Source organism: Asterias amurensis, chromosome 21 (genome assembly GCF_032118995.1).
Source record: "Asterias amurensis chromosome 21, ASM3211899v1".
In the NCBI taxonomy this organism is placed as follows: domain Eukaryota; kingdom Metazoa; phylum Echinodermata; class Asteroidea; order Forcipulatida; family Asteriidae; genus Asterias; species Asterias amurensis.
In genome coordinates this window covers 1105841-1127781 of record NC_092668.1, presented here as the reverse complement: position 1 = coordinate 1127781, position 21941 = coordinate 1105841, and the positions used below count along the sequence as shown (strand labels likewise).

At 38.7% G+C, this 21941-nt stretch overlaps 1 protein-coding gene across 1 annotated transcript; it reads left to right on the top strand.

Annotated features, from left to right (window-relative positions):
- Positions 1-2066: 2066 nt before the first annotated feature.
- LOC139953136 (leucine-rich melanocyte differentiation-associated protein-like) lies at positions 2067-12665 on the top strand. Its single transcript, XM_071952556.1, has 7 exons — positions 2067-2317; positions 6868-6968; positions 7987-8115; positions 8523-8660; positions 9312-9438; positions 10008-10095; positions 10633-12665. The coding sequence occupies exons 1-7, from the start codon at positions 2195-2197 to the stop codon at positions 10710-10712; spliced, it is 786 nt and encodes a 261-aa protein (XP_071808657.1). The 5' UTR covers positions 2067-2194; the 3' UTR covers positions 10713-12665.
- The last annotated feature ends 9276 nt before the right edge of the window (positions 12666-21941 follow it).

Here is a 21941-nt window from a genome sequence, read left to right as displayed (position 1 = left end):
AGCTTTTGGATATTACAACAAGTTGATCCTATACAAACAAAGATAACCGAGCCTTTGGGAATAATGCGCGGGAGTTGGGCCACACGTTTAATTTGGTTTAAAATAATACCCGCGTACGAGACAAACGTCGTGATCAGTTGACAGTGTTTTGATAGCAGTTACGTATTTTTATTTCTTCGATTCTCCTGTTTTGAAGTCACGATTTCCTCAAACCTGTAAGACGCATTCATCAGGTATTTTGGGAATTACGTGATAAAACAAACTACCCATGGTGTTGCCAAACAAACTACTGATCAACAAAACCAGGTAGGAATATACACCCCCCCCCCTTCATAGTTTGTTCACATTATGCAAGCAGACGCTGCAGCAGGTTTTCGTCTGAGCAAACAGAGCGACATCTCACACGCGCGTGACAAGCAGACGATCGTGTCACCTCGTTCCCGCCAAAATATCGACCAGCAGTGAAAAAAGGCGGGTAAGTGGTCGGCGAGGCGTTTTGACACGTCTTACCCTCCACATCATAACACTCTCTCGTTTATGTATCTTTAAACTTATTTAGAAACCTGGGAGTCGATTTGAAACGGGTAAGATGACGTTAATAAGTTACGCAAACTACTGCAATACGAACATAAAAATGAGATGGCAAAAGAGACTTGTTTTGGGGACTGTATTATTAATGAGATTTAAAACGAGCAGGTGGTAAGGTAATACTCTCGCCGTAAATCTGAAAGTAGCATGCAATATCTCATTTATACTTTTCACGCATAGAACGTTCAGCATAAACAATGAAATAATGTTTAGGTCTTTATACAGTTTTCGACTTATAAAAAGGGTCTCGAGGCAACCAGCACTGATCCTTTCCTTTCGGTGGTGGCGCTGTGCGTGACTGGCTGGGTGGATAATAATTACCGTGTATACAACATTTTTTGACAATCTGAAATTTTAAACGTTCAATTGTTTGGGGTTGAGTAAGTAAAACTAACTTGTGAAAATGTTAAAGATAATAAAAATTGCCGATCTGGAGCGCGGCGGTAATGTCCAAGCAGAAGAATAATTCGTAACTGGAATACTCTCTGAGAAACGTTGCTCAGATTAAAATGTAATTTGATAAAATAGAGAAGTGGGCGTTGCATGCATGATCGGCTGGACAAGGAAAGACGATGGTGGCAGTATGACACATTGACCGTTCGGTTCGCGTGTGGTTACAAGTATTTGCTTTGCAAACTACTATTATGAATGAGAGAGAAGGTCTGTGAGTGAGTAGGGTTCTACCTCCATGGTAGGAATGAGACTGAATGAGTGGAGAAATTGCCAGCGTTTGGTTCACCCTACTTGGGTCAGACTCGAGTCGCCAATTTCACTGACTTTCGACTTGACTTGTCATGGGGGAAATGACTTGATAATTTACAAAATAACTTTGAATTCATTTTGAATTTAAAACAAGATTAAAATGCAATTTTATTAATTAAATAAATGTGGCAAAAGTCTTCGGCAACGATGCCGCCCGTTGTTTTCGAGTGCATGTCAGCTTGTCGTAAAGCCGAATTATAAATCTGTACGGATATGAGAAATAAATTACGTATCCCTCACCCATTTTTCACTCATTTTTACAAAAAGGCAGCTGCGGCATTAGACACTATCTTATTTTTTACTTCATACCAGCATACGAGTCTACGACGCATGAAAAAGTGGTGGCAGGATACGGAGTTTTACTACTGCTGGAAATAATTGTAATATTCATCTGATTAGGGCTAAGCTCTAACGTAGGTTCGCACATACCTTTTTATCGTCTCCGTTGTCTCGGGTAAACACTTTTGGACCTCAATTTCCTTATACCTGATCGTTAGAGTCTCCCTTCTGTTTCGTTGTTGTGTTATTTATACAACTTTTGAACGAGTCCACAAAACACCACACATGCACACAGCACATGTTCGTAGAATGTCGCCACCAAGCGGCGATAGTAAGTTTTTCCTTTTAAGGGATTTAGACTGGTGTCCTTTTAAGATCAATCATGTGACCCAACAACACCCAGACGCTCACGAATGGACAATCACACGAGTCACGAACACGAACACACGATCAATCACAACAACACACACACACAGACAACTAAAAACTAGCTGTGCAACAAATAAATTTATCAACTGTCTAGTTTCATAATGGCAACTCATCAAAGCATTTCGGTCTGATATGAATGGATTTTGACAAAACGTATTGGTTAGATCAACTACGAGCAAACCGGAAGAGTATGGCGAGCGTTGGAGTGGGGGAGAACGGGGCGAGTGAGAGTCTCGGACCCATCCTCGAAGGGACACAGGTACGGTACACAACTCGCTCAGTCTCGTGAATTTGTTTTCCCACCTGTTTTTTTTTTTAGTGTGGGTGTTGGGCTGTATGAGAGGGGCTCGTTGTGGTCGCCGGTCGGCCTCCAAACTACCGGATCTGATTGGCGTTTGTGTGGTTAGAACTTCACTTCCAACACGTCAAGGGAAGGGAAGATCCATAGATTAAGAAGATGTTTTGGTTGACAATAAATATAATTTGGTGGTAATAAAAAAATATTAAAAAAAACACACATGGTCACCTTCACTCCCTTCAGTTCTTCACCGTACAATATGACTGAATGAAATTGAATTACAACTTACAAGTACAACTGAACTTGCCCGATCCATTTACAAAGTAAACTTGTCAGATGCTTTGAAACAAAAATCTGCAACTAAAAATTACAATCATTTTTAAGAGAAATTTTGACAGAAAAAAAACTTATATTTCTTCATCCGCAACCAAGTGTCACTTCAGTGACATTACTCAAGTGAAATGATTCTCAAAAATGCTTGTTATCAAAAGTGCAATGTTTTTTACTAAACCTACATGTATACCTTCCCTTTAAAGCCATTGGACCCTTTCGGTTCAGAAAAAAAAAAAAGTTCACAGATTTACAAATAACTTACAGGGTTTACAGAAGGCAATGGTGAAAGACTTCTCTTGAAATATTATTCCATGAAATGCTTTACTTTTTGAGAAAACAGCAAAACAATATAAATTCTCGTTAACGAGAATTACGAATTTATTTGGAAATGTTTCCGTATGGCGCCACCACTTTTTCATTAGATATGAAATAATATAGTATCTAATTTACCTCAAATGAGATATCCCTTTTTGTAAAAATGAGTGAAAAAGTGGTGGCGCCATACGGAAAGTTCTCCATTTATTTTAAACACATGTCATGACACGGCGAAACGCGCGGAAACAAGGGTGGGTTTTTTCCGTTGTTTTCTCCCGACTCCGATGATCGATTGAGCCTAAATTTTCACAGGTTTGTTATTTGATTTAGAAGTTGTGGTACACAAAGTGTGGGCCTTGGACAACACTGTTTACCGAAAGGGTCCAATGGCTTAAAGGCAGTATGTATAAGGTTGTTTTTGTTTTTTGTTGTTGTTGTTGTTTTGTTTTTTTTTGGGGGGGGGGGGCACACCTGCTGTGTTTAATCGCACACCTTTTTCAGCTAGTTTACCTCGTTTTAAAGGAACATGTTGCCTTAGATTGGACGAGTTGGTCTATACAAAGCGTTTGAAATCGTTTGTTATGAAATGCATGGTTGGAAAGATGTTTTAAAAGTAGAATATAATGATAGGGTGGTTTTTTTGTTGTTTTTTGTTGTTTTTTTGTTTTTTTTTTAGGGGGGGGCACACCTGCTGTGTTTAGTCGCACAGCTTTTTCAGCTAGTTTACCTCGTTTTAAAGGAACATGTTGCCTTAGATCGGACGAGTTGGTCTATAAAAAGCGTTTGAAATCGTTTGTTATGAAATGCATGGTTGGAAAGATGTTTTAAAAGTAAAATACAATGATCCACACAAGTATCACTCAAAATTGTACGGTTTTCCTTTTACATCGCGAACTAACACGGTCGGCCATTTATGGGACTCCCATAAAAGGCCGACCGTGTTAGTCGACAAGATAAAAAGAAAACCACGCAATTTCGAGGCATATTTGTGTAGATCATTGTATTCTACTTTTACAACATCTTTCTACCCATATATTATTAATTTCCATTATTATTATATATATTTTATAACAAACGGTTACAGAACGCTTTTCAAAGACCAACTCGACCGATCCAAGGCAACGTGTTCCTTTAAGGTTCCTCAACCGTCCTTCAGGTACTCAACTGGCATTGAAAATCACAGCATAAAGTCTTTAGATCTTACCTAAAATCTTTTGTCAAACTGCAGATTCGCTTTTGTGTTTTCATTATTGACCGTACAGGAAGTTATTGACAACTGAACTGTATGCTTGATTGGTACGCTCTGTTCAATGTTTTTTTAGGCCTACTCCCACTGTGGTCATCCAGCCGAAGTAAAATGTCACAATTGATTCTTTAATGACCCCCCGTTTTTAGCTTTTCATAGAGAAATGAATGCCATACAACCTTTGCAGTGAGTCGCACCTATTTTAGTAGAAATTGTAGGCCTAAATTGAATAGCGGAATAGAAACAAGAAAGGTGAAATCTGAATGAGTTCAATTTCCATTACTATGTACTTTCTTATTTTCATGTATGTTAGGCTTACGTTCCTTTCTGACTACCACATTTTGAAATTAAATTTACATGTACGTTAGTTTTTTTGTATGATTCCAAAAACAATCGAATGGTTCCCGAAACCATTGTTTGGAAAAGTTTCTGTATGGCACCACCACTAATTCATTCGATACAATTTAATCTAGTATCTAATTTGCCTTAATGAGATATCCCTTTTTGTAAAAATGAGTGAAAAAGTGGTGGCGCCATACGAAAATCCCAAGGTTTACATGCGTGTATTCCTACCTCCATGACTGTACTACCAGTTAAAAAAAAAACTTATTGATGCATCTTTTGACAGCGAACTCTTTTAACAAGGAATTGTTTAACAACATGACTATTAACCAAATTAATATCCAATATATTTGGTTATATCTGAAAGTCACACTTTCAAGTTTCAGGGGTGATTATTTAAATGATTTTAGAGCAAGGTAGTCTGGGAAAAAATGGCGCAGCAAAATCGTACATACACCACTTGGAACAGGTAGTGTATGAGAGAATACTATAAATCTGATTCACTGCCACGTGATGATGACACCATAGGCCTAATTGTAAACAAAGCTGATCAGGAAGTATTTTTATGGGAAATTACTTTTCTCAGTAACAATGTATTTTTAGGGGGGGGGGGGAAGTTTGCCAAAGTGTGACGACCCTCTTTTAAGAACAACATGAACCAAGTCAATCATTGTTGGTAACTCAACACACTTGTGAACTGTTGGACTCTGATTGTGGTGGAGACATGGTGTAACCTGATCACAATGAAAAGTTTAGGTTGTAAGTTTTTCCTGTAGTACCCGTGGGCCGGAATCCCCCCTTATATACCACATCGGTGTTGTGTAATTAAACTAAACTTAATCTTTAGGCCTATATTCCCGATACAATGATTACAAAATTTGTCTTTACAAGATCACAATTAAAATGAGTTGAACAAGCACTGTGACAGATGATCTAGATGTAAAGACTTGTATTACCAGAACTCAAGACATTTAAAAGGTATTGGGCCCATCAGATTTCTTTTCACAAAGGCCTACAGTGACACACAATGAGGTAGCCCGATTTATTCAAAGGAGAAACATATGTTAGGCCAATAGGCTTGTCCGATCTTGAATTTACTGGCCCAATGCTCAAATCACCAGTCTTAGGCATACATTTCCAACATTGATTTATTAATGGATGAGGCCTAATTAATCCAGCATATCCAGCATTGATATTATTTGTTGTATGAATGGAAATAAAACAAACAAACAAACAAACAAACAAACAAACGGTCAAACAAATTTTGAGTCCTACATGTCGTACGTGTACTGACTGTGGGAAATTTCCCGTATGTTTTCTTGGGCTGAACTTTAGACAGACTTACAATCGTTATCCATTTCTAGTTTACTGATTAAGATTGCATTTAGTGGAGTGTACAATGTTATCTCCAGCCAGCAGGGTTCAGGCTTGCTATGTGTTTAGTGTGCTGAATTCAATGAATGCATGTTATGTATGATGTTAAGGACGTGTTGTATAGGAAACCATAGAATAACGCCATGAAACATGAAGGAGTGGCTTAAATCCTCTATGGATGGCAGTACGAGAAGAAAAACAGTAAGGCCCCCTTTATTCACATTGATTGATACAGATTTGTCTGTGACCGTACTTGCTCTACATTTTGTGAACTACATGTAGGCACAATTATGCAACCAGACATTATGGGACATTACACACAAACTAGGCATTTCCTGTAAAAAAAATTAACTTGGTCTGCTTGTCCAATTGATTATACTGTATATATTATAACATCACCAAGCCTGATACTTCACAAAATTGCCTCCATGCCCTTCTGCTCATTGCCTTGGTGCCCTTGAAATGCTTACAGTAGAAACTTAATGTCCTTAATATCGGAAAGAAAAAACCTTGGTGCCCTTGCCCTTTCAAAAACGTAACATACCGTCCTGCTTCACAGAGCAAGTTAGTGTAGTATAAGACCGCATCCACATAAATTAGTGTTTTTTTTTAATTGTTTCTCTGTGAAGCTTCTTGAGCGTCTTTTAGGCAGACTTTGGCGCTATATAAGTTTTCGTCATTATTATTTTTATTATTTTAAAAAGGCTAAGTAAAGTTTTTGGAATATTCAATTGTTCACTAATTTGTGAAAATTTAATTTCAAAAGTTGGTAGTGTTGCTTTAAATATTGCCAAAAATCCAGAGCGGTAACATGTATGTCCACACAGATGAATTATTTTAAAAGAACTTTTGTGGTCTAAAAACTTATCATTCTCTTCTTTAATTTATTTTTTCTCTGCAGTTGTCGTATCTTGAACACAGTGCTACACAGATACCAGATCAACTTGGCCAGTGGTATGGCAAACAGGTCACGAGGCTTGACCTTAGCTTCAATCACATCAGGTAATTGCGCCGTAGATGTATAGTGAATATCCCAGTAACTACAATCCCGACCATCTCGTTTGGCCCAAGAACCATAGCCCTGTGCCCCCTTTTATTGTTGCCTCTCACACCGCGGTCTTCTGCGTTCCAATCAACAGCGAATGGGGGAACGGGGGAGAAAATGTTTTTTTGTCAGCGGGAAGTGGACAGGGAATGGTTATTGTAAAACTGCGAAAGGGTGGCCCAAGCATTTTGGCTGGGATTGTAGGTCAGGACAATGGGCAAAAACATTATCCCTGGTTGCCCTCGCTAGTAATGCAATACTGGCCTTGTGTTTTGAGCTTTCTGTGAATTAACCTACAAGGCTTGTGAAACTAAGCACTTTACTTGCATCCAAGAAGTTTTGGAAGCCCAGATATTTTAACCTGCATTGTCATAATTGCATCTTTCTGTACTGAGCTCAATGGTCAACCAGTTCAAAGGTTAAAGTTACATTAAAACACTGCAAAGTAACACTCATCCTTCCCAAGCAGGAGCTAATTAAAGGCAGCGGACACTATTGGTAATTACTCAAAATATTTATTGGCATAAAACCTTTCTTGGTGACGAGTAATGGGGAGCAGTGATAGTATAAAACATAGTGAGAAACGGCTCCCTCTGAAGTGACGTAGTTTTTGAGAAACAAGAAATTTTCCATGAATTTGATTTTGAGACCTCAAATTTAGAATTTAAGGTCTCAAAATCAAGCATCTGAAAGCACGCAATACATGTGACAAGGGTTTTTTTGTTTCATTATTATCTTGCAAATTCGATGACCGATTGAGCCCAGATTTAAGTTGATTGAGCTCAAATTTTCTCAGGTTTGTTGTTTTAATGTTGAGATACACCATGTAAGAAGACTGGTCTTTGACAATTACCATAGTATCCACTGCCTTTAAGCCCAAGCTGAAATCAAACACCATTCTTTGATTTAAACCGTAAAAACTTTTGTAATAATTGCAATAACAACATTTGTGTTCTTCTTTTTTTCTTCTTTCAGCTCGTTACAGGGCCTTGATAGATTTGTCAAGCTAGAGGAGTTAGTGTTAGATCAAAACGAGCTGGATGATGCCCTGCGGATACCTCATATGCCAACATTACACACACTGGTACTCAACAAAAACAGAATATCCTTTTCAATAATAAGTACCATTGATCTGAATACAATGATAAGCAACGGTGACAGGTCCCCACCTGCTGTGGGGTTTTCCTACGGAGATTTTCCTCCCAAGTCATAAGCTCGGTTCATACTTCTTGTGAATGTGATATGAATTTGACGTCACAAGGCTGTTTTCACTGCAAATGTTTCGCAGGAGTTGAGCTCGAGTCAACCGACGCAAGTTATATATTGCGAAATTGTGTCGTCAAAATTCGTATCGCGTTCGCATTCGCAGGAAGTATGAACCAGGCTTCAAACTGAACTTTCTCCCTTGTCTTTGTTACAAAAAGTTGCTTTGATGTCTGCTGTCAGATGCTTTTCAGACTCTATATTTCAGTTTCCTATTCAGAATCCTTAACTGGTTCCCGTCATCACATCAAAGATTTAGACAGTTTGATCGACCAGCTGAAGTTCCAGTGCCCTAAGCTGACCTACCTGAGCCTCCTCGGTAACGAAGCGTGTCCGAACGAACTGACAGACCTGGAGAAAGATGAAGACGACTACCAAAGATACAGGTCAGAACAACAACAAAACAATTAAATTAGGCCCACTTTCATGCTACATAATTGTGCTTGTTGCAGGAGAGCAACTGTGACAATTTGCAACTATTTGCCGAAAAAAGGAGTCTGCTTTTATGGTGTTTTATTGCGAGTAAGCAGTTTGTTGTATTTTTTATTTTTGCCCTTAAATATAAATATAAATAGCCTGAAAGTCTGTTTAAACATAAACACACTATGTGAACATGTACACGTAGGTCAGCCCTTGATAAAATATACTCTTTTGAACCAATTGTCATGGCTGTTACCCAGAGCTGGATAAGCACAAGTAGCTAACCACAAAACAACTTTGCTTGTGCTATGTCACCATTTGTGACCGGTAACCTGCAGCCTTACGAAACCCTAGGAATAATTCCAACTCGAGTGAAGCCCAGTAACCCATTCTAACTTTTCGGAAGCTTTTAATGCGACTTTGGATATTTGGATAGAATAATCCTAAGTTAGGAGGAGTTAGGTGAAATCAACGGCTGATCATTTTTACTTGGCAGGAAATTGTTCAGCCACATTTTCTGCTAAAGCAGCCCTAGGAAATCCTGCCCCTGGTTAAGTTTTTTTTTTTTCTGCCCTGCTCTTGGAAACCTAAACCATCTTTTTACCTTTCACCTTCAGATACTACGTTATCTACAAATTGCCAGGGTTACGCTTCCTGGACTCGAGGCAAGTTTCCCAGAAGGAGAAGAAAGAGGCAGCTAGAGTTGGCTCCTACATGAGGGTTGTTAAAGTCACTGCGGAACCGGTAAGAACATGAAGGAAGGGTTGTTGGGGGCGGCGCGGGGTTGGGGTTAGTCTTGGTTTAAAGACCATGGTGTTTGCGTGGGTGTGTGAACACACAATCAAAATTCAGATCCATGTATTGTTATTGTACTTTGTGAAATGGCCGAATAAATAATAATAATAATAATAATATGTACACGGTAAACTGCACACGATTGCAATGAGCAAACATAGAGGGTGCTGTGACTGGTATTATTTTCCCCACCGACATCGAGGAAAAGAATAACAAAGCGCCCTCTATGTTTATTCATTACAATTGTACAGTGTGCGGTGTACATAGATCTGAAAGAGTGTTGGTAATTATTCAGGGCTTCTACTTTTGCTTCAAGTTTAGCAGGACAGTTCTTTGCCGAACTGAGAAGTCTCCGGAATTCCAAACAAATCTACTCTGCGCATTAGAATAAATAGCACTACTAGTTCTCAAAAGAACTTAATCTACACAGTAAAGTAGATATACACTTTGTGTTATTGCAAATCAAATTTACAAACAAAATTTCAAATTTGTTTGAACTATTTGATCTCTCGCCACAGGACCAAGCAAAACAAGCTGACTCGCCTGATGGACGTCCACCGTATAACCCCCTCCCTGAAATTGCTAGAGAAACAGAACAGCATCAAGGTATGGTACCAGATACAAGATTAGTGTCCCACCAATTGGGTTCTAAAGTAGGATTTGCTACATTGCATGGTGGAAGTATAATTATTATTGTCGCATTTCCTTAGATCCCAAGGGTTAGGTGAGGTTGGCTGATTTAACACCATGTTAACACCTCTTCTGAATAGTGTTGTTTCTGATAAAAACTGGTTGTTGATAACTCAATGTTTCAGTCAGTATGCTCTGATCATCATTCTTCTGAAGACCATCAGAACATACTGATTGAAATGTTGAGTTGTCAACCACTGGTTCTTTTTTGAACCAAAATTACTCACTGGCTTGAAATCTCGTTCCGTGAAGTGTAAAATTGTTGACTTGGGCGAAGTCCTAATTGGCGGCAACAGCTGCATTATAGGAAGTCCTTAGCAACAGTTGTAGTTGTAGCCATTGCTGTCTGTAGCTGCAAATTCGAATTATATTTGCTTTTCTGAGACTCCTTATTGCTTCACAACCAGACATAATAAATACATGTCTTATTTTTTTCCCTCTTGAAATTTTCAGGCACTTTTGGAAAGTGTCGCTATGTGTACTACGGTCGCCATTCAGAAGGTAACAGGTTTATTCGCAATACTGACCTGTGAGAGGAACTTATAAGGATTAATTCTGCTGCAGACAGAAGCTCTACCTTCCCTTCAAACTTCGATATCATCTTCTTTTTCTTTTTTTCCAGTCTTGGTATTTACTGGTTTCTGTCGTTTACTTTTTAGTTTATTTGAAGTATTCCAATAGTGGAGTGGAGTACTATTTGTTCCTAGTTCATTTAATCTAGAGATGTATAGCTGCTTTGAAAGCACCTTGGCTCGCAGGAGTTTTCTTCTAACGGGATACCATGTCAGATTCATTGTGTGTAAATGGTTCACTGCCTATTTTTTCCAACGTGACGCCCCATGCCATGGCAAGACCAGGCACTTCGCAGATACAGTGAAATGGTATGTCACTGTGGTAGTGTGTTAAGACTGCATGACTTGCAATCACATGGTTGTGAGTGCGAATCCCCCAAGCTAACCACTGATTTCACAATGACTAGAATAAGTGTTGTTGTCTAGTACCTAAATCACAATTTCTTGATTTGTGCAATTCATAGCCATTGACGTTAAACCAATATTGTATGAGTTGAGAGAGATTGGCTGTTGCCAGCTTGGTGTTTACATCCCCTCACACCGAATTCGAGGTATGAAGTGCTTGGTTTGGGCTTGGAGTGTCACAATATTCCCTGTAGAAGACAGAGGTTAATGTATTTAATGCTGTGTCAGATCAGAAGTCTTGACAATTTATAATCATCTGATTCAATTATTTTAATTTACATCTTGCCGACTTGAACCTCCTAATGTTTAACAACTTTAGAGCTTAAACGCGGTTCCCTATTTGACTTTCACAATTGACCATACATTTCGTGAGTGTTTTATGGTTTTGTAATTGAATTGAATTCATGGAATTTTCTTGCATCACAATTTCAGGCTCATCTTATTTTAACTGTGTGTATGTTGTATTCTGGCATCAGTTAGGATATACACAAAAGTAACAACAATGAACAAAAAAGGTCTGTTTACTTGTTTTGCATCACGTGAATTCGGTTCACAGAAAAATAATTAAAATACACATTTAAAAAGGCGAATGAGATGGTGCTAATAAAGCCAGCAGAGGGCACCGATATTTTGTTAATTAATAATACAAAATGTCTTATTTAATCAAGTAATGATGCCGGTTAGTTTTTGAAAGTTCAATCAATTTGTAAACGAATTGCTGGCATTTATAAATTAAATATGTCAAGTGCAAAGTTTGCACACACAGACACAGGGAAACAACAAAAATTACTTATAGTAAAAGTAACTGTTTATGTAATATGATTATGTAAGAAGAGAATGCAATTGATAATATGAGTAATTTATAATCGTGTTATTTTGATACTAATTTTGATATGAATAATGTCTGTCTGCTTAATTTTTGAAAGGGCAATGGTGCCAAGGCATTTCTCCTTGGTAAAGGGCACCCTATGAGTAAACTGTAAGTTTCTAATGAAGCATTCAAGGGCACCAAGGCAATCGCCTTCGTTGCCTCCGTGAAGTATCAGGCTTGAAGTTTAGAAACTTGGTTCATTTTATGTAACTTATTTTATTGCGCTATTAATCTTTGTAGTTTATGCTGAGATTGTAGTCGGATGAATTCAACAAATTGTAAAGTAAGTGGAAATCTGTATATATTGCAATCATACAAAGTCACAGTAACTCTTTTTTCACATTCTCTTAAAACTGTTCCACCATTGCTGGGGTTGCTGGCAGCGCAAGATTTAGTACACAAATTAATGGGAAAATCGTGTTTTAAAAACGTTTTGTGCAAATTAAGTGCCCCCATCAACAATTGTAACAACTTCTCTGCAGGAAGCATGACCCAGTGGCGTCAGTGCTTAAAAGGTATACTGTGTGTGTTTATCGTTTCTTGTTTTTCTTAGTTCAGTTGCCATTCAATTAATTGAACAACATATAATGTCAAATTAATTATAGTTTAAGTTGAATAACACTTCAAGCAGAACTGTTGATTTATAGGTCTATGGATGTGTTATTTTTTACAGACGAGTAGGTTGTTTTTAGGTTATGCAAAACATTGTGTGTTCACAGATAAGCACATAACTTACATTTCTATAAAGATGGTCAATGTGCAAAAATTATCTTGGAAGTTTTTTGCCTGATATGCTACTTTTTTCTTTTTTTTTAAATGAGTAAGCCATTTTTTTTCTAGCGAGTCCAAGATATGGTGTTTGAAATTAGCTGATGACTGGCTAAGTTAAAACTTTACAGATGATATAATATTGTGTAATGATTGGGGTCACATGGTGTCCTAAGAAATACGCAAGGAGAGGGGTTTATAACAGCGAAACAAGTTTCCAAGAGCACATTGGTATACAATATTCGTCCATAGGGACTTACGCCCATCTTGGGTCAGCGGTTGTATCATAGGGTGTTAAAATAACACTAATTTGGTTAGCAGAAGTAGTGGTTGTTTAGCATCATATAGTGTAAATTTGGATGTATATTTGTCGGTATCTTTGTGTGACAATACCCATGCAGTGTAAGCATGGTAGTGTAAGCGAGTGTTCCTCTCAACCCAAAAAACACTGGTGGCCGCTTCCAAACATTGCCGACAATAATAAGAACTCAGTAGTTTTTGAGAGGAAAACGATTCATAATTTTATTGAAAAAAACTTGTCTTACATTCAATAAACTATATAATTTCAAATCATGATATTAAAAAAATTGAACAATCCGAAATAATTACTGTCAAATTTAACATCTGTTCCTTCTGTATACATGTACATACCACGCAAACCTCATATATGAGCATTCATAATGTTTTAACTAAGACTAGAAGAGGGGTTAAAGTTATTTTGCACCTATAACAAAATGATGGGTGCTATTTCACCGAGAGCAGTATCTAACTGAAAGGCAGGGTGTACTTTTGTAATGACTCAAAAAGTTAAGGACATAAAAACTGAATTGGCAGTAAACACTTGAGAGCTGTTGATAGTATAAAACATTTTAAAGTATTTTAGTTTTAGAGAAAGAGGTAATTTTCACCCGGCCTTTCTCAGGCATCTGAAAGAAAACAATTTTGTGAAACAAGAGTGGGTTTTTCCCCTTTATTTTCTTGCAACTACGATGACCTATATTGAGCTCAGATATTTACAGTTTGTTTTGTATGCATGTTAACGTTGGGGTACACCAAGTGAGGATGGGCTTTCACAATTACCAAAAGTTTATCCTGCCTTTTAAAATATGTTACTTTTAAATATATTTGGTAAATCTTAAATGACCATCCTATATACCACAATACTTAAAAAGTAGTGTGGTATGAGGATGGTGAGCTTCCGTATATTCAAGAATACCTTTCTAACAAAAAGGAAACGGGAGTAAGGGCTAGTCTGCACTGACGCCCTTGTTGGAAGGGGGTAGGAAGCCAGACCCAGGTTACCAGTTTGGACCTTTACTTCCTTACACTGAACAAACACATACACATAGCCCGTACACTCGGTAATATACAATAGACAATAGAAGGATTGCCCATGACGTCATTGACCGCCATCTTTGATGTAAATCAATGGAAAAGTGCACGCGTGTACGCGCTGTGCAACTCTCGGCCAATGGTAGCCTTTTCACGCGTGTATGTTTCATCAAAGATGGCGGCCATTGCAAGGGGTCTATTACTATATCCCACAAAAAATAAATTACAGCAACCACCTGATATTTCCCGCATACTTTTCATACTGCAATATCATCTACGAGGACTTTCAAATAATCATGGACATACAATTATATACAAAATTCAGTAAATGGTTATCGCCATTTAACATTATCATAGAAAACTCAGCTCTTTATGTTAGCCCCGGCGTACGGAGCCCCTATATATAACAGGTAAAAACAAATTGAAAAGGTAAAACATTTTTTGTTGTTGAACGAAAACATATTTTGAAGTTGTATCTAGAGGTAATAGCATTTCGAGAAAACTTGTTTCGCTATTTGGTTTACCTTTTCAATTTTGTTTACCTGGATGCGATTTCACAACGAGTTGGGACTAGTCCGAACTTAGGACTTAAGTCCTACGAGATATACAAATTGCATGGATAGTCCTAAGTAGGACGAGTATGTGGTCCTAACTCGAGATAATGCTAGTCCTAACTCTTTGTGAAATCCTCCCCTGTTCCTAAAGGAGCTCTGCACCGGCGCACACACACACTAGACATTTCTTACGCCGGTTAAAATGTTAACGTTTAATTGTTTTATAAACTGACCCGCAGTGAGTTATTTACTTGACTATTGAAGTTAAAATAAAAGTTGGTTGCCATCATCAACGAATGATGACGTGTAACAACTCTTAGTTTGCATGGAAATTTAATAATATACATTTTCAATTATCATCAATATGAATGATGACTTAAATTACCAACATTAGGACCAAAGTCTTAGCTTGAAGTTTATTGTTACCTTTTAAGAAAAATTACCTTCACCTTTGCCTATAATTATGCCTTCTGTTAATACTTATAAACCGTTCACTCTAAACCGTTAACCCCCTGCTAGTACTCCTCTACATTTTGTATTGTCAACAAAAGTTAATCACAACATAAAGTATCACCTTTGTGAGATTATGACCATCAACGTTACCTTTTATTACTCCATCTTACTGTACCTTCATCTTTAGAAACAACAATCACCACAAACAAGATTGAATTTTCAAAAAAACATCGCAAGAGAGAGAGAAAGCTTGCTTTGTTTTAAACATAGATTTACTTTTTGGGACTGGTTGCCGGCTAATGCTGAGCAGAAAGAAAAGAAACAAAATTGTTCCCTTCATGTGTTGCTTAACAACTCTAAAATAATGTACAATTTTACTGGCCCAAAAGAAACGCGTTGTGTTGAATACCACGTACTCCACTTGCACTTCATCCTCACTATCACTGTCTCCACTGCCATTTTCAGTCTTGTACCCACCCTCACTCTTTATTACGCTTATTAAGACTGCAAAGGCACCAAACTGTTTTCGCTGGTAGTTCTATAACAAACAGGAATCCATCTTTTACCTTCACCTTTTTACCAAGATCTTTAATGTCATTTCACACACTAAACCACCCCATCAAACAAAAACACGCCACCATCACTTTGACCACTCTCTACTATGCAGTGGAGTCAACAGAAACTTTCATTGGGGGGGGGGGGGGGGTAAGTGAGGAAAAGACATAATGGGAGGAGGGGGTATATCGAACCAATTTTGTTTGTGCAATTTTAACATTTCATTTTGGCTTGGCGGGAGGGAGTGTGCAGAAGCTGCTCTGCATTCGCCACTGACTAGCAGTACACTTAACATAATCGCTGCATACTTCACATATTATTATCATCAGGAACAACTTTTAACTCAATCAAATCATCCTTCTTTTCCATCATTTGCGTTGTTGGCATCACTGCATCGACTACCACTGCTAGAGCATCCATTGTCATCTTCATTGACTTTACCACCACTTCATGTAGTTCTACGCTTAGTTACAGAGTAAGTTCTGTGCTAGCCGTGTGTCAACTTAGCTGTGCGTTAGGTTGATAAACCAAATCGTCAGTCTTTACCGCCTCCATAGACCTTAACCATTATACGTCATTGCAGTAGGGCGCCCTTATAATAGAGGTCAAAAGAAGGATGCTCATTGGCTAATCCTGACCGCTGTGCGCGCGTACAGCCGTGCGCTTCCATTGTTTCATCCGCAATTTACCTCTAAGATGGCGGCGAGATGACGTCATGGTACATTAAGGTCTATGACTTAGGCATATCTTTCAACATATTTACATAGTACACCGATATCGACTTTGCCGGTGACGTTTTTTCTCCTAACGCCTATCATTGACGTCATCATGCAACAATACCATACCGATTGCACGTGAGAGAACAACACACACAGCAAAGCGTAATATTTAACTTTTCTATTGCCACCATTACCGCAGTTATGTTCACCAAACTAACATCATAATATGTCACCTCTACGTCATCTTATTCCACTCAGAATTGATATCAGCACAATGCACCATCGACATTCGATTTCATATGGGGATAGTTATGTTTCTCCATTCATATCAATAATGGTGTTGCTGCTATTATTGTTATATCACTAACGTCATCATTCATGTCATACTCCCATTATAACAAATTGTCTACATTATCACTATCAGCATCTTTCTTCAACTCTTCAGTGAAATTTAGGCTAATGGTTCTTTCTCCTCGTTTCGCTCCAGATCTCTGTGTTGTTCCTAACTGTGACGTAACTCCACTTTAAGCCACGCCGACTTCATCTCCATCATGATCACACCGTTCTGATTATCGCACCACTTGGCTTCTCTCTGCGCACCACCGTTTAAATTACCTACAGTTTTGTGCACACCACACACACATAAACACATAATGCGCACATTCATGTTTGTTCATCTTGTAAGTTCTTCTTTTTGTTCTTTCTGCTCTCCATAGTTTGGACCCTTTAATTTAGTGATGTCCCCTTTAATTTAGTGACGTCCCCTTTAATTTAGTGACGTCCCCTTTAATTTTAGTGACGTCCCCAGTGGTTTTGTGCACGAAAGCGAAGCGGGAAAATTCCTGCCCTCTGTCAACACACGGATTCCTTTTCTATAGACCTCCCATTCACATACCATCACTGTATACAGAAACATTATTCACACCGTCAATCACTTCATGGTGCTCGTTATGTGGCATGGTGTACTCCCTCTTCACGAAGTGTCTTCATTTTGTGTTCTTGAAATCTCAGGAATTTCTTTATAGGAATTGTGTAAGGGTTAGGGTGGGGGAGTGGCGACTCCCGCTGCCACATAATGGGCACGGTTATACTTTCATAGCTCTCACATTGACTGTAACCAAAATGACTATACGTTAAAGGTAAGTCTAAGAATACACCAGTCATCAGCACATCAACATCACTACGTCAGAAGTTGTCTCTAAAACAGCTCGAAATAACAAGATAAGGGCCGTTAACTGGAATATTCATTTCCAAATGTTGTACTTATCGGGGTTTTGTTGCACACACTAATCACCAACCAGTCACCGTGCAATCTTAAAAATGACCACCAATTCATTCTGTCTATACAACACTTCACCATCTCACAATCAACAATCAACATTACTACCACCATCGTTATCATCTCCCGTTGTTTATAATTCCGTATTTTCTTATTTTTTAGTTTGTCTATTTTTCCATGTTCAGCGCCCTAGAGCATGTTTACATGATTAGTTTTGGTATTATTATCACCACACCATGACCAACCCGTCACCATTAACTGCACAAACACCACACTAACCACCATCGCCACCGTTTAACACCTACATCGCCCCAACATCACCATCACCTTCTCGACCTCCTCCTCACCACAACCTTGAGTACAATCTCCGTCTCACATGAATCACATTGCCTGCCACATAATCGTCACAATCTAACCACCACTATCACCATTGGCTAAACTGAAGCTGTATTACAAGCCATGCACTCCACACACCTCTCAACGATGCAAACAACGGTGCCTAGTTAAGCATGATTGACAAAACACTTCTTTTTTTCCCTTCTCTTTTTTTTTTTTTTTTTTTTTTCTACAACTATTTACATTTTAAATAATCCGAACGGGCCCAATCTGTGCCATGAAATCGGGCCGTGCTGCCAACCTGTATGCAATGACGTCATCCCGCTGCCATCTTAGAGGTCAAACGATGATGAAACAATGGAAAACGCACCTATGTACGCTGCGCACAGGATATGCCAATGAGCAACCTTCTGATGACCCCTACCAGAGGGCGCCCCACTGCAGTGACGTCATGCATAAGGTCTTTACTAATTTGGTAACGAATATATTTCTGCTTTGAAGCACAACATAATTCGGTAACCGGTAACAGTTTAATGAAACTGATCACAGGCAAACCAATAACAAGCAATCATCATTCTCACATTTCAACACTCAACACAACCAACACTTAAAAATGGCCAACAAACATAGCAATACCTTAAATAGGCTTTATTTCACTTTGCAGTAGCTATTGTTTTAGTTGGTCTTTGTTTCTTTTCTTATCTGCCCAAATATCATTCAAGATAGAAGGCTTGATTCCTCGTTATGAAAATAAAAGTCAAAATAACAGTCGGCAGCCCTAATGCATCTGTAATGTCTGATCCCCTGTATGCACTAACGCATTGTACTGGTGCGTAATAAAAGGGGACCAGACTACTGTCACTTCAAGCCGCAGTCTGGCGGTTTAATTATTCTCAAAAGTAATAAGATAGGAAGAGCAAATCGATTAGAACCAAGAAGGCCTCCAAACAGCCATGAAATAAACCACGTCTCTTTTGACATTTTGTGTTGTTTACAAATATTATATTTAATTTTTTATATGGGAAGCCTTGTGCAGCATGCATTGTATAAACTGAATTGGCCACCCAAACCTTCCACGTTTACAACTTGTTTTTAATGAAGTTCGGGTTTTATTTTAGTTTTGGACTTGTAATTTTTATTCATCGGTAACATGGCTAGTAATTTCAAATCAGTATTAGTCAAAATAAACTGTTGTATTTCTGTTTCAGTGAAGGCTGCCCGTACTGCCCGCAGAACTCGCTGCTGTGACGTTGCAAAGAAAGGTCCGTTAAACTGGAAACAGCGCCCGCATGCGTTATTATCTAGTTAGTCTCGCACCTGTTTAACTCTCCATCCAAACCTTAGTCAAATTGAACGCCTCGCGGCTTGAGATAAAAGCATGCAGCTCGTTCACCCTTAATGTGCTATGAAACTTCCTCGATACAATGTCAGAGTCGCGAACAATCTCTTCAATACTACAACAGGGATTTGCCATGCGATATATTATTTAATTAAACGTAAACCATGCCATCAAACTAGTACTAGTTTTCCATTACATTACACACAGTGTAGTTGACATTTCCAGAAAAGGAAACGTCCTCAAACCATATGCAATTACTTGTGAAGACCGGGATAGAAATCTAACTTAATGAAGTCGTACAAGGCTTTGTTAGGGTTCATTTCTATGTCAGGTGTTAGAGACTCGGCCTTCAGCCATCTTTCGTCGCGTTCCCTGAAGACGTGTCCTACCTGTAACGTTATTAAAAGTCTGGTATCCCAAGGGGTATCAGTCTTTACGTTGGTTGGCGCATGCGTATTGTGCCGATGACCTTAATAAAAGTGTGGCAATCGCTATGCTATAGATTGTAGTATTGGTACTATAGCGGGACAAACCTTTTTCCCTGGCTGCCTCGTTTTCGTTACTTACAATCGAATAGGCACCAAATAAAGTGATATTGCATGAACGTGGATCCCACTTTTTATGCCAGGCTTAAAGTGGGTTTGCGCGCAAAAAGCAACAAGGCGCGACATTAGCGGAACAATGATTGACTGAAGACCTTTTATTGCAACGTCACAACCCGAGATTTTGCCAGCCGAGGTAGGAAAAGTATTGAAAGCCATAATGCAAAGCAAAAACAGACAGCCACAGTTTGTAACAAATTTTACTTTAAAAACAAATCAAAAATAGTGCTTACTTTGTTGGGAACAAAGCAACCAATCATGGCGTGAATTTCTTTAAATGAAAGTTTGCAGAAAGTTTGCAGAAACTCTGCCGTCCATGCTAGCCAGGGTGGTCCGACAATGCGTTTTTAACAAACCAAAAAAGGAGGAGAATAAGTGATTTGGGGTGTGTATGTCCTGAGGACGAGCGAATAATATTATACGGCTCGAAACGTCGAGACCAAAATCGGCTCTTTTTCAGAGCCAACATTCCCCTCAAATGAGTACTGTACCCGCAAGTTTACTATTCCAAATTTTTCATGCACGACTTTAATGGATAAGCCTTCCACAATCACAGAGAGTGCGGATGGGCCCAGTGATCCTGTTTTTTTCCCCCTCGCGATGAAAACCTAATTCAACTCGACCCTCTTATCATTTTTATTAAGACTTGTTGGCAAAGCCACGCTGCAAATAATATTGATGAAAAGCAATAATCGAGGACTGTGTAGATTTCAAACCCACAGAGAGATCTTCTGGATTGTCCTCATTCACGGGTCAGGTTTCTCACTGTCGTGGCTGTCGGATAAATTTCAGTGTAAATAAGTTCAAGAGGCAACCATATTTTTATCCCTTTTTTTCTCTCCTGCTTTTTCTTTCCTTAAATGCCGGATCTATTTCACCGTGAGCTGTGGGTTCGTTTTCTTTTGGTGGATCCTTTTTGAAAATTGAAATTGAATTAATTATAACTAAGAGCCTACCGAACAAAAAGCAGTGACGATGATGTAGCCATTTCAGGGACAGATTGTTATCCGTAAAATTAAGCCTCAAACCGAGCCAATCTGAACAAGTTTTCAATTGTGTTACGGATTATCTTCTTCAAATCGAAGTCAAGTCTTATGCGCAGGTTTTCCTTGCTTTTATTTTGTTTCATGTATTTTATGGCTGAATGTTTTTCCTACGTGGTCCTGGAAGTTCAAATACACGCGAGACTTGCACAGTCTACAAACAATATTATCGTGTCCACCAATATCGTACATACGTACATGTCGTCTTATGAATTGGGTGCCCTCGGCCGAAGAAGGCTGCTTGTTGAACCGTCCTGTTGTCCACGCGTTACAAATATTCCACTGCGTCATCATTGTTATTAAAAATGGCGGCGTTATGACGTCAGTGCAAACAGTCCATTGAAAAGGTACCACAGTTTTGAAAAATGTACTGAAAACTAATGCTCGTTTCGTTTTCTTGCTATTCAATTTAAGTATCCTCAATGAGTCTGTCATGGTTTCAATTTTGTTAGCGCTGACTTTTAAAGATAACCAAACCTGCAAATTCTTGACATTACCCGCAGTGAGTGGCAACAAACTTGACAGTGTCTCTCACTCGACACCCCGAGCACATAATACTAGTTGAACTGATTGAATGAGTGTAAAAGGGATGCACCGTGGGACCCCTACAACAAGTATTAAAAAAGTGTCACTCATAACACCCAAATCCCATGCGGTAAAAGGTGATATCCGTCCTTCGCTCCCTCTACGATACTCTTACACAGACCTTCATCGATGGACGGCACGTGACTGGCCTGATGAGTGGTCTCTGATGACCAACGCCAGGTCATGTTCATTTTTTTCTTTCTTTTAATTTCTGGCAAATAGGCATTGCTGTCATTTCGCCTTATTACTTCTTTGTCAGCCCGTACTGACGGTGGGTTTGTTCCGAGGTAGATACATTAGTACATTATCTACCCCTACCCATGACATTCATTTGACCTTTCCTTCTTTT